This window comes from Phoca vitulina, unplaced genomic scaffold (assembly GCF_004348235.1).
Source record: "Phoca vitulina isolate PV1807 unplaced genomic scaffold, GSC_HSeal_1.0 scaffold79, whole genome shotgun sequence".
Lineage (NCBI taxonomy): Eukaryota > Metazoa > Chordata > Mammalia > Carnivora > Phocidae > Phoca > Phoca vitulina.
Genome location: NW_022589782.1, coordinates 4,182,324 through 4,196,530, shown reverse-complemented (window position 1 = coordinate 4,196,530; position 14,207 = coordinate 4,182,324). Strand labels below are relative to the sequence as shown.

The 14,207-nt window shown below is 40.2% G+C and overlaps 1 protein-coding gene across 2 annotated transcripts in view; it reads left to right on the top strand.

Annotated features, from left to right (window-relative positions):
* The window catches only part of RNF216 (ring finger protein 216), a 147,663-nt gene that overhangs the window by 21,036 nt on the left and 112,420 nt on the right, over nucleotides 1-14,207 (top strand). Inside the window, exons 3-5 of one of the 2 annotated variants that reach the window (XM_032394110.1) lie at nucleotides 1,642-1,775; nucleotides 10,748-11,605; nucleotides 12,760-12,836. In XM_032394110.1, the coding sequence (XP_032250001.1) occupies nucleotides 1,642-1,775; nucleotides 10,748-11,605; nucleotides 12,760-12,836 (1,069 nt within the window). The remainder of the gene's footprint in view (nucleotides 1-1,641; nucleotides 1,776-10,747; nucleotides 11,606-12,759; nucleotides 12,837-14,207) is intronic. The other variant, XM_032394111.1, reaches the window with a different exon arrangement.

Below are 14,207 nucleotides of genomic sequence, written 5' to 3'. Positions count from 1 at the left end.
ATCTTCCAAAAAGAATTAGAATTGTCAAAAACAACCATTTAACCTGGAAATGACCAAAGGAATATAATGATTGGGAACATTCAGGAAAATCTGGAATTCTGTCACATGAATTAGGCTACCTCTGGTTGGCTGTCCACCCTGCAGGCTGTGGGTTTGAGCCTTCTCCCCTCAAACCATCACTGTTAACCTTTTTTTAATGTTGAGGAAATGATGCTTGATGAAGTTAGGTAATAGCATCATGTGGCTGGCATATGGTGGAGTGGAGACTTGAACCCAGGCAGTCTGACCTTAGATTCAACAAACGGCTATCACTGGCTCAACACAGCTCTGTTACAGGGATGAAGTGAGATAATTGACTTTAGATTGCTTTTCAAATTGTTGGATGCCGGGCCCCTGGGTGGCTCAGTCATTAAGCGTCTGCCTTCGGCTCAGGTCATGATCCCAGGGTCCTGGGATCGAGTCCCACATCGGGCTCCCTGCTCTGTGGGAAGTCTGCTTTCCCGTCTCCCACTCCCCCTGCTTGTGTTCCCTCTCTCGCTGTGTCTCTCTCTGTCAAATAAATAAAATCTTTAAAAAAAAAAATTGTTGGATGCCATAAAAATAAATGAGGCATTAGCCTTGAGAAAGATACTAGAGCTTTAATGGAGATATTTCAACATTTGTAATTGATGATACCTCTTTTCTCATTGTGGGTTTTTTTCCCCCTAACCTTTTCTCTAGGACTCTTAATGCATTTTCTCTTCATTGCCTGTTTTAACCTTTAACATTCCCATGAGCCAGGCAGAAAAATTTAACAGTTTGTGTTATCCAGTAATTCATATTAGATATGCTCTATTTTCAAACAAATAAAAGGAGTTAGAACCTTTGAACATAATTTCTGTATCCAGATAGTTAGCTTAACTAGTTGTACTTAAAAGGATGGGGCACCTGGGTGGCTCAGTCGGTTAAGCGTCTGACTCTTGATTTCGGCTCAGGTCATGATCTCAGGGTCCTGAGATCAAGCCCTATGTTGGGCTCCATGCTCAGTGGGGAATCTGCTTCTCTCCTCCCTCTCCCTCTGCTCTTCCCACTGCTCTAGTGCTCGCTCATGCGTGCACTCTCTCTCTCTCAAATCTTTAAAAAAAATAATAAAATTTAAAAATAAAAGGAAATTAGGAAGGTTCTGTTGTTTACAGTCATAGATGCTAAATGGGTGTTTGAAACACTGAGCTGTGTAAATTATATTTAAAGTTTATAAGGTGAGCAAATTGGTATTTTAAATATTAAATGAAAATTATACTAGTTTTGAGTGAAAGTTTTTTCAGATTAATCAGGAGTAATAGAGATGGGGAGTAATAGAGTAATAGAGATGAGGTGGGAGACCATGATTTCACTTTTTAAAAATTGGCAGTCAAGATTTCACCAACAGATTTCTCAGACCTAGTATAAGAAAAAGTTGATAATGTTGTCAGATTTTCTCTATTGATTCCCAAAATGTATTATTGGCAAGGCTCACCACGGAAACCTGGCTGTTAATACTTGGGTGCAGGTGCTGCTTGAGATAAGCTAACACACCAGTAGCTTTTCATGCCAAAATTGAATTAAAAGACTGAATGTGAGCGTGCTCATCTCCTGGTAACCATGTTCTCTGCCTCCTTTTAGACTGGATCAATCTCAGAGATGGACCCATCACCATATCTGACTCCTCTGATGAGGAAGGGGTTCCTATGCTGGTCACCCCGGCTCCTCAGGAACACGACGAAGAGGACCTGGATGATGATGTCATCCTGACAGAAGTGAGTTTCCTTAAACTTACCATGGTGAGGCATTATTGCAAGTTATTGATCTGATTCTTTGGCCCTGTGGCAGTGGTGGTTGGGGCCTTGTAGGACAGCTGAGAGCGCCATTTCTGTTGACCCTGTAGCACTCTGTGTGCTGTGGTCCTGCCTCTCGGAACAGCCCCTTTTCTGCCCTGACTGATGCCCCCGTAGCTTTAGAAGCCGTATGTTTGGTCTCTTTCTCAACTTCTGCACTGTTGCTGTGACTATTCGTGCACTAGTCTGCACTGTTGCCATTACTACAACTTTACTGTGTATCTTAATATCCGGTAGTGCTCATCTCCCCTGTTGACTCTACATTTTTCAGAATCATCCTGGATATTTTTTTGCTTATATTTTTATATAAATTTTGAGCTCAGCTTTTCTAATTCCAGTAGGTAGATCAATGAATTCAAAACAAATCTTGTTAAACTTAACAGTTTTTTTATAATATTGACCCTTTCTAACTTTTGTTCCGTTTGGTCTAGCCTTCCTTTATATCCCTCAGCTAGAGCATTTTGAATTTTTCTTACTATAAATGTTAAACATTTTTGTTAAGTTTCTTCCCATTATTTTATCTTTTCTGTCACTTTTGTAAATGGCATCTTTTCTTCCACTATACCTTTTAACCACTTTTTTTTTAAATTTAGGAGTCAATTGGTTTTAAAAATAATTTTATATTAATTTCACCTTATCTTTATCATCTGTAGTTGTTTTTCAGTTGACCCTATGAACCTCTCAAGGGATGGCATCTGATCTATCTGCAAATAATGATACTTGCAGTTTCTTCCTTTCTAGTTTTTATATTTGTCTTTATCCTGTTTAATTATATTAAATAATGCCTTCTCAAAAATTTTAATAGTAGGAATAGGAATGAGAAATACCCACTGGCATAAATGGGAATACAGAATACTTTTAATGTTTCTTCACTAAGTGAGATGGTGGCTTTTTGCTTGAGATACCTTTTTTTTTTTTTTTAAGATTTTATTTATTTATTAGAGGGCACCAGCGGGGGAGGAGCAGTGGGAGAGGGAGAACCAGACTCCTGCCTGAGCAGGGAGCCTGATGTGAGACTCAGTCCTGGGATTCTGTGATCATGACCTGAGCCGAAGACAGACGCTTAACTAACTGAGCCACCCAGGCGCTCCTGCGATACCATTTTTTAAAGTATGTTAAGGAAGTAGCCATCTACTTTAAGTTTTTATTAGTGAATATAGAATTCTATCAAATTCCATTTCAGGGGCGCCTGGGTGGCTCAGTCGGTTAAGCGGCTGCCTTCGGCTCAGGTCATGATCCCAGGGTCCTGGGATCGAGCCCCACGTACGGCTCCCTGCTCCGTGGAGAGTCTGCTTCTCCCTCTCCCTCTGCCTGCCTCTCTGCCTACTTGTGTTCTCTATCTATCTGTCAAATAAATAAATAAAATCTTTAAAAAAAAAAATTCCATTTCAGCATCTGTGGAGATTGTCGTATAATTTTTCTTCGCTCTGTTAATCTCTGGATCGACTCTGTGTGGTAATGGTATTATAATGTAATGGTAATATGCCCTTGGATATTTGCTAAGATATTTGCTAAGATATTATTTAGGGTTTTCTCCATAGATCTCATGAGTGAGATTGGCATGTAGTGTATGTGTGTGCCTGTGCTGTCTTTGACAGGGTTTTTATAAACATGATTGATTCTGATTTCATAAAAAGAATTTAGAAGTTTTCTTTCTTCTTTGCTTTAATATTACTATTTTAAATAACATTTGAGTTATGTTCCTTACAGATTTGGTAAAATCTGGCATTTGGGCTGTTGCTTTTCTTGGAGGCCAGTTCTTTGAAACTGTCTCAGCTTCCTCTACGGTAATTAACATGTCTAGATTTTCTGTCACTTTTTTTTTTTTTTTAAAGTAGGCTTTGCACGCAGCATGGAGCCAAACACAGGGCTCAGACTCAATGACCATGAGATCAGTACCTGAGCCGAAATCAGGAGTCAGACACTTAACTGACTGAGATACCCAGGCGTCCTCTTCTGTCACTTTTTTTTTTTTTTTAAGATTTATTTATTTTAGTGTAGGGGGGCAGAGGGAGAGAGAGAATCTCAAGCAGACTCTGCACTGAGCATGGAGTCCAATGCAGGGCTCGATCTCACGACCCTGAGATTACAACCTGAACTGAAACCAAGAGTTGGGTGTTTAAGTGACCAAGCCACATCAGGTGCCCTTTCTCTCACTTTAATATCAGTTTGTATTTTTGTTTTGTTTTTGTTTTTTTAAGGATTTTGTTTATTTGACAGAGAGAGACACAGCGAGAGAGGGAACACAAACGGAGAGAGGGAGAAGCAGGCTTCCCGCTGAGCGGGGAGCCCGATGCGGGGCTCGATCCCAGGGCCCTGGGATCGTGACCTGAGCCAAGAACTGAGTTCTCAACAACTGAGCCACCCAGGCACCCCTTAATATCAGTTTTGTTCACTGATATTTTCCTACAAAATAATTTCTTTAAGGTTTTTTTTAGTGTATTTAATAAAATTAAATAACCTGTTGTTCTCTCTCTGTCCTCTGAGTCTGTGGTTCCTCCATTTTCCTTTTCTATTTTGTGTACTTGTGTTTTATCCCCTTTCCCTGATTTGATGAACTAACATTACCTTCCTTCCTCCCCTCTTCTCCCTCCTTCACCAAAGAAACCGCTTTGAGATTCATGTTCTAGTGCTACCATTTGTTTTCTTACTAATCAGTTTCTGCTTTTGTCTTGAATGCTTTCCTTCTACTTTAGCATATTTAACACGCTTCTTTGGCATTTATTTTATGGTCCTTTTACTGACTTCTTGAGTTAGTCATTCTTCATTCTTTTATATTTATTATTATTTTAGTTATTGCCATGTAATGTATCACCTCAAAACTTAATGGCTTAAAACAACTGCAGTCATTTGTTTCTGTGGATCAGGAATTTGAGAAGGGCTCAGCTGGATTGTTCTGGCTGGGACGTCTTGTGTGGCTGTTGTCAGATGGTGCTGGAGCTGGGGCAGCAGGGGACTGGAGCAGCTGGAAGCCAACAGGCATTGCTTTTATCGGGGCTTCTACATAGGATCTCTCTCCCTTTTTAAAACAACTTTTTTGAGATATAATTCACATACCGTACAGTTTATCCATCTAAAATATACAGTTTGGGGCTCAGTCAGTTAAATATCCAACTCTTGATCTCAGCTCAGGTCTTGATCTCAGGGTCGTGAGCTCAAGCCCACGCTGGGCTGCACACTGGGCGTGGAGCCTGCTTAAAAAAAGAAAAGTATATAGGTCAGTAGTTTTTCATGTATTTACAGAGTTTTGCAGCCATCAACACAATTTTAGGACGTTTTCATTATCCCAAAAGGAAACCCTATGCCCACCCCGCCCCCACCCTGACACCACCATCCTCTGCACCCCTCCCTAGGCAACCACTAATTTACTTTCTGTCTGTATACATGTGCCTCTCTTACGGACATTTCATATGAATGGGATCATACAATATGTGATTTTATTTGTGACCAGCTTCTTTAATTCAACATAATGTCTTCAAGATTCATCTGTGATCTAGCATAAGTAAGTACTTCCTTTTTATTGCCGAGTAATATTCCATTGTATGGATGTACCACATGTTGTTTATCCATTCATCAATTGATGGACATATGGGATGCTTCCACTTTTTGCTGTTATGACTAATGCTGCTATGAACATTCATATAGCAGTTTTTGTGTGGACATATGTTTTTTTTTCTTGGTTATTGTCTTAGTCCATTCTGGCTACTATAACAGAATACCACTGGGTAGCTTATAAACAACAAATTTATTGCTCACAGTTCTGGAGGCTGGGAAGTCCAAGATCAAGACTCCAGCATGGTTGTGTTCTAATGAAGACCCTCTTTCTGGTTCAAAGCTAGCACCTCTCACTGTGTCCTCACATGGTAGAAGAGGCTAGGGATCTCTCTGGAGCCTCTTCTACAAAGGCACTAATCCAATTCATGAGGGTTCATGAGGGTCGGGAAGGCTGACCCGAACATTCAGACCATAGCAGTTATACCCCTAGGAGTGGAATTGCTGGATCATATAGTAACTCTGTTTTATTCTACCAGACTGTTTTCCATAGCAGGTGCACTCTCGTGCATTCCCACCAGCAGTGAATGAGGGTTCCAGTTTCTCCATATTCTCTCAAACAATTGTTAGTTATATCTTTTTATTAATGCCATCCTTATAGATGTGAAGTGGTATCTCATGGTTTTGAATTGCATTTCCCTATGGCTAATGTTATTTAGCCTCTTTTGATGTGCTTATTGGACATTTGCATATCTTCTTTGGAGAAATGCCTATGCAGATCATGTGCCCATTTTTAAATAGGATTGTCTTTGTATTATTGAATCTTTGTATATTCGTAGTGACCCTTATCAGATACCTGATTTGCGTATATTTTCTCTCATTCTTTGAATTGTCTTTTCACTATTTGATGGTGTCCTTTGAAGCATAAAAGTTTTAAACTTTGATGAAATTCAGTTTATTCTTTTGTCAGTTGTTTTTGGTGTCAGGTCTAATACATATGATCTGTTTGAAGGGCTTGTTCAGGCTTCCTCACATCACAGAGGCGCCTCAGCAATTAGTACTTTAAACTCTTCCTGGATAAAGACTTTAGAACACTTTAACTCTGTTTACCTACCAAATTAAATACTGTTCTTTAAATATATTTTAATTCTGTATACATTTTTTTAAACCCTACACAATCTTTTTTGTTTTATATGATCAGCATCCACTTCACTTCGTCCAAATACTTACCTTTTTTGTTGCTCTTCATTCCTTTCTGCATCTTGCAGATTATTTTTCTTCTACCTAAAGAACACTCCTTAGCACTTCCTTTATAGTAAATCTGATCTTTTCACTCAGCATAAAATTCTTTGTGGTAGTTATTTTCTTTTAACACTGGGAATGTATTACTCCAGTGTTTTCTGGCTTTCTTTTTTGTGTTGAAAAGTCAGTCTTATTTTTGATTTTGAAGGCAATATGTGCTTTTAAGAACTTATATTTGATTTCTGAAGTCTTCCTGTGCTATATTTAGATTTCTGTCGTTTGGGGTTTTTTAATTCATCCTGCTTAGATCTTCAAAACAAATCAAGCCACTGTCCTTCCTGAATATTTGTATTTTGTCTTCAAATATTGCTTCTTATCTCTCTCTTTCAGAACTCCACTTACATAGTTGGTAAAACCTTTTCACTGTAGTCTTTATTTCTACTGTTTTCTTACCTAATTTTCAAGCATTTTGTATCTATTCCTTATTTAGGCTGCTTCCTTTTTTCTTTTTTTTTTAAGATTTTATTTATTTGAGAGAGAGTGCACATGTTAGGGGGAGGGACAGAGGAAGAGGGAGAAGCAGACTCCCCACTGAGCAGGGAGCCTGATGCGGGGCTCCATCCCAGGACCCCGGGATCATGACCTGAGCTGAAAGCTGACACTTAACTGACTGAGCCACCCAGGTGCCCCTCACATTTGTTTTTCTTTTTTGTTTGTTTGTTTTATTTGTCAGAGAAGGAGAGCACAAGCAGGGGGAATGGCAGGCAGAGGGAGAAGCAGGCTCCCCGCTAAGTCAGGAGCCCAATGCGGGACTCAATCCCAGGATCCTGGCATCATGACCTGAGCTGAAGCAGACACTTTAACCGACTGAGCCACCCGGGCATCCCTTACATTTATTTTTCAAACAAGGTTGGGGGATGAGCAATTTCAGATGGAGGGATTTAAACTATCCAAGCTAGGATTCATTTCCAGGGAGGTCCAGCATATTTCCAGTTCACCCTTGATTTTGAGATTTACCAGAACCCTTCCCTGTGGTGAGTTCTGAATTCCACCTTTGGTGCCCATAGCTCCTCAGTAAGGATGTCAGAAGTGTTGTCTTCTCATCTTGAGCTGGGCCTGGAATTAGCAAATGCAGCTACAAGAGAAAAGTACCCCAGTGTGGGGCTCATTTTACTGGACTTCTTCCTGGTTCCTCTCCCCCTATATATCTGAGGCCTTCAAGTAGATGTTTGATGTTGCTTTGATATTTTGACCAAGTTTTCTTTTACTCAGTAGAAGGATTGTCCTGAATGAATCTAACATGTTGTTACTAGAAACAGAAGTCCACTTTTGTGTTCTTAGCTATGTGCTTTCTGAATCACTGTGTGCCAATAACTTGATTATGTGATCATGTGTATGGTTGGGTTTTGCTTTAGGGGTTCTTTTTAAAGAGACTTTTAAATTTAATAGAGGAATTTTTTTTTTTTTTTAAGTTTTTATTTATTTATTTGACAGAGAGATAGAAAGCACAAGTAGGCAGAGAGGCAGGCAGAGGGAGAGGGAGAAGCAGGCTCCCCACAGAGCAGGGAGCCCGACGCGGGGCTCGATCCCAGGACCCTGGGACCATGACCTGAGCCGAAGGCAGCTGCTTAACCGACTGAGCCACCCAGGCGCCCCTTAATAGAGGAATTGATCTCTTTTATATTAAATTACTTAATCACTACATCCAAGGTAGGGCTCAAACTCACAACGCCGAGATCAAGAGTCATACACTCTCCTGACTGAGCCAGCAAGGCGCCCCTCATTTATGTTTATTAATGTGACTATTACAATTTGTTTTTAGTTCTCTCATAGTATTTCTTTTGCTTTACATTTTTACTGCTTTTAAAAATAATCTTTCAGGGATACCTGGGTGGCTCATTCGGTTAAGCATCCGACTCTTGATTTCAGCTCAGATCATGATTTCATGGTCGTGGGATCAAGCCCTGTCCGGCTCTACACTCAGCAGAGAGTCTGCTTAAGGTTCCCTCTCCCCTCTTTCCCGGCTCATGTGCTCTCATGCTCTCTCTCAAAAATAAATAAATCTTTTTAAAAAATAATTATCTTTCACTATATATTCCCTGCATCTTGGAGGTTTTGTTTTTACTTATTTTGGGGCCATGTTCTAGCTGATAATTTGAAAAAAAATTTTTTTTTAATTTTTCTTTTTTTTTGAAAGCTTTTTATCCTTAGTTTTATTTTTTTTAGTTCTTCTGGTATTACTTTTATAGTTTTAAATGTTGTCCTTACATGTATCGGTTGATATATCAGCTTTAAGTGTATTTTTGGACCCCTGGCTTCTTCACTTCACCTCCCAGCTTTTGATGGTTACCTTATTTCTACTCAACCATAATTTAAAACATTTATATTAAAGAGGGGCGCCTGGGTGGCTCAGTTGGTTAAGCGACTGCCTTCGGCTCAGGTCATGATCCTGGAGTCCCTGGATCGAGTCCCGCATCGGGCTCCCTGCTCGGCAGGGAGCCTGCTTCTCCCTCTGACCCTCCCCCATCTCATGTGCTCTCTCTCTCTCTCTCATTCTCTCTGTCTCAAATAAATAAATAAAATCTTTAAAAAATAAATAAATAAATAAATAAAATAAAACATTTATATTAAAGAGAGAATTATTTTATTACTTCTTTGTGTTCTTGTTTCTGTTTTGTCACTATTTTACCTGCTGTGTAGTACTAATTTTCTAATTATGTTACTCATTTGCCATTTCTTTTTTTAAAAATTGGATATCTTTATATAGTTTCTAGTTGTTTTTTATTACTCAACTTTGAATGCAATTGAAGTTTTCCTGGACCAGCTCTTTGTAGGCAGTTACGTTGGGGAAAGGCTCAGGCACTGTTGTTGACTAGCAGTTCTCTCTTACCAGAGGGTGGGTGGGTGGGTGGGTGTGTGTGTGTGTGTGTGTGTGTGTGTGGTGTGTGTATGTGTGTGGTGTGCGTGCATGCATGCGCACAGCGGGTGTTTGTGCACATGGACTTACGTTTATATAGCCTTCTCTTCTTAGGACCTGGCAGAGATTGCTGGTTCCACAGAAGCCCATTTCAAAGTTTCTGTCCATCCTGTGTCACTGACAGCCTGGCCCCCCCCCCACACACACACACAGGTGTTTGTTCCCTTATAGTCTAAGCTCCTCAGAAACTCCTGTCAAATGGAGTGGAGGTTCCCCTTGTTCCAAACAGGGTATTGGTCTTGTCCTCCCAGGGCACACCACCGTCTTTGGAAAACTTTCTGCCTTTCTGAAGCTTTCTCTTCCTTATCTGAAGTCTGTAGTTGTACTTCTGTCACTGCATTTATCAGCTCCTCCTCTTACATGTTGTGATTTGGGATTGCACATGTCTGCTGGTTTCCTCAAAGATTTTCAGTTCTGTGTCTCATTCTTCTCCCTGGATCGGGGTGATTTCAGAAGAGAGAAAGGTCAGAGGCATCTGTATTCCGTTACCTTACAGTTGGACGTCCATTTCAATTAAACTACTCTCTTGGGCATAAACTGTAGAATGTCTCTGATTTTTTTCTTTTTATGTTATAAGCAATGTGGCAGTGAGTATCTGATATATATGTGCCCTTTAGATACATAAGGGTTTGTAGAATAGATATAAAAAGGTTGTACTGATAGATCCTAAGGATATACATTTTTAATTTAGTCAGTAATGCCAAATTGTTTTCCTAAATTCGCCAGCATGTGAGAGTTTTCCCACATCCTTATCAGTGTTTGATATTATCTAACTAAAAACTCTGCCAGTCTTATGGGGGCGTGGGGGTCTTTTTTTAATTTGCATTTTGCTAACTACTAATGAAGCTTAAATTCTTTCCATATTTTTTAACAATCCTCATTCCTCTGCTGTTTTGTCATTCTTTCATTATTTCCTCTACTATGCAGTTATTTTTTAGTGGTCTCAGGTGAAATTATAATTCAAACTATAACTCAGGTTCCAGTCTTTGAATGGCTACTCTGATTCTTACAGTTGTGATCAAATTTCAATATTAAGAGAAATGTTGAGAATAGGTTTTGTTGGGTAGGGTGTTTTGGGTTTTGTTTCTTTCCTGTCCTGTCTCCGAAGCTCAACATAAGTACACAAGGAGACATAGACCTAGGAAAGAAATTGAATTATTATTAAAATTTCATTTTTTCTTAGACAAATAAACCTCAGACATCACGACCCAATCTCATCAAACCAGCTGCCCAGTGGCAAGATCTCAAAAGATTGGGAGAAGAAAGGCCTAAAAAGTCTAGAACAGCCTTTGAATCAGATAAGAACGGCTATTTTTCAGTGTGTAACAGCTCATTGTTTGATTCTGGGGCACAGGATGATTCTGAGGATGACTACGGTGAATTTCTGGATCTTGGGCCTCCTGGAGTTTCTGAATTCATTAAGCCAAGTGGCCAAACAGAAAGAGAACCCAAACCTGGACCAAGTCATAACCAAGCAGCAAATGACATTGTCAACCCGAGATCAGAGCAGAAAATCGTTATCTTGGAAGAAGGTAGCCTTCTTTTACCAGAAGGTGATCCTCTGGACATTCAGAACCAGTCATCTGAAGATTCAGAGACAGAGCTTTTATCAAACCTTGAAGAATCTACTGCTATCCTAGATGATCAAGCCATTGAAGAAGACTGCTGGTTAGACCATCCTTATTTCCAGTCCCTAAACCAACAGCCCCGTGAGATAACAAACCAGGTTGTTCCTCAGAAGCGGCAGCCTGAAGCAGAACTGGGCCCGTTGTTGTATCAGCATGAACCCCCAGGGCTGGCTTTTCCAAGGCCAGCTTTTCCAAGACCAGAACCCCAGCAGGATGGGATTCCAGGCCCTTCTTCTCCTCAGCCTGCCCATCCTCTAGGAGAGCTTGAAGACCAACAACTAGCAATAGATGATGAAGAGCCAGGGCCAGCCTTTCCACTACAAGGATCTCAGGAGCCCAATTTGGAAAACCTTTGGGGGCAAGAAGCTACTGAGGTAGATCAAGAACTCGTTGCACTTTTAGTGAAAGAAACAGTAAGTTTTATTTTATTTAAGTGAATAATTACACTAAATGTAGTGAGTTTTCTTTTACTGCAAAATCACAACAGGGGAGGAGGGGGGGCACTTCATTGTCCTAAGGGATCTATAGGTGGATACCAGGAGAAGAAAGACTCTGAAGATAGGAAAATTAAATAAGTATTCCTCATCTACCCTTAACCCCACAGCAAGCCCTCTGGGATTCTAGCTGCAGATCATGGGTACCCTGGTGCTGTCATATGAACAATCCCCCTGGTTTTAAAAAGGTTTTGAGTTAATTCCAATTCAGACCCGTAAGGCAGGTTTATAAGATTACCTAGAGCTGCACTGTCCAATGTGGTAGTTTCATGTACCTGTTTAAATGTAAGTGTCTTACAATTAAATGAAATTTATAATTCCATTTCCAGTGGTACTGGTCACATTTAAAGTGCCTGACAGTCACATGGGGCTGAAGAGCTACCATACTGGAAAGCACAGAATAGAATATTTCCATCATTGTATGAAGTTCTTTTGGATATCCCTGATATAGAGTGTGATGCAGGGCTGTGGGTTCTGGCTCAGCTGCTCATTGCCTTTGAGCAGGCTTTTAACCCTTCTTCCCCCGGGTGTTTTCATCTAGCACACTAGCTCATGTGCATCTTAAGAGGTAGTGCTTTACTCCTTTTCGGACTCCTTTTGCCTGGGCAGAGATGTTCAGCGTTAATTGAAAGAGAGAAGAACGGGGAGACGAGCCATGAGAGACTATGGACTCCGAGAAACAAACCGAGGGGTTCTAGAGGGGGGATGGGTTAGCCGGGTGATGGGTATTAAGGAGGGCACGTATTGCGTGGAGCACTGGGTGTTATACGAAAACAATGAATCATGGAACACTACATCAAAAACTAATGATGTACTGTATGGTGATTAACATAACATAATAAAATAAAAGTAAAAAAACAAAACACGAAGAACGGATATGGAAAGTGGCAGAGGACCAGATAATCTCTAGGGTCCTTTCTAGAGTCCAGTCTATGCAGACATGTACGTCTGCCCACAGACCTGCCTTACAGCCCCTTTCTCGTCTTAAGTCATTTTACTTTTTGCTATCTGGTTTTTATTGCAATTTGAAACCATTCTTGTGGATAAAAAATAATGTTTTTATTCCTTTTCAGGAGGCAAGATTTCCAGATGTTGCAAATGGGTATATTGAGGAGATAATTCATTTGAAGAATTACTATGATTTGAATGTGTAAGTACATCACATGCCTTTTGTTTTTCTTATTGTAGTGAAATACACATAATATAAAAATCTACCATTTTTACCATTTTTAAGTATACAGATCAGTGGCATTAATTATCTCCACATTTTTGCACAAGCATCACCACCATCTCCAGAACATTTTCATCTTCCCGAAATGGAACTGTCCCCATTAAACATTAACTCCTCATCCCCCGCCCCTCCACCCCCAGCCCCTGGGACCTACACTTCTACTTTCTGTCTCTCTGAATTTGACTACTCCAGGGAGGGACTTCATAATCGTAGAATAACACAGTATTTGTCCTTTTGTGACTGGCTTATTTCACTTAGCATTATGTTTTCTTTAATGATCCTGTTAGAAGAGTTCTAATTTTAGTCATGTACAGACTTTTCTGGGTTTTACTTAATCCTGCATGGTTATGGAATTAAGGTGTTTTGTTAATTCTGAGCATTGGTACTACGTGTTTTGGTCAGGTTGTTTAAAGACATTTTCTTCCCTATATTTGTAACAAAGTGTTCTGCAACCACTCTGCCTGTTCGGAGAAGTGTATGGAAGTGTTTCTTTAGTGTTTATCATAAAAATGATAACTATAATTTTTAAAAAATAAAAGTGTCCCAAAGAAAACAAAATAAGTCCTTTTTCTTTTTACACTCTTTTCCCTCCTAGTCTGCAGAGGTAAAACCGTTGTAAGTTTGTGAGGAACGTAGAATACTGAAACTAATAAAATTTTCAGTTAATTAATACAGATTGCATCCATCAAACAGAAGAGGTAGTATACCTAAACCTCTGTCCTCAAAAGATTATGCCCAGCACTATAGTACTCAGCCCAGAGTGCAAGTGAGAGCTGTTCCCTGCCACGGCCAAGTGGGAAGAGCCCCATTTCCCAGGTCAGGAGCCAGAGGAGATGCTCTATTCTAATTCGTACAAAGACACTGTTGGTGCCAGTGGCCACCCTGTCTGTTGCCCTCTATCCAGGGACAGCCACTGTGACCCGGTTTTTTTTTTTAAGATTTATTTTTTTGAGAGAGAAAGAGATAGAGAGAGCACAAGCGGGGAGGAGAGGGAGAAGCAGACTCCCCTCTGAGCAGGGAGTCCGACACGGGGCTCGATCCCAGGACCCCAGGATCATGACCTGAGCTGAAGGCAGACGCTTAAACGACTTAGCCCCCCAGGTGAACCAGAAATGAGTCAAAGTTTCATAATGTGTTTATCTCTTTAGCTTCTTAATCTAGAATAATCCCCCACTTAATTTTTTTTAAATTTTTCCTCCTAGTATTTTTTAACATAGGTTGAAAGACTGTACAATGAACACCCATATATCCACCACCTGGATTATTATCTGGCATTCTGCTGTAAGGTTT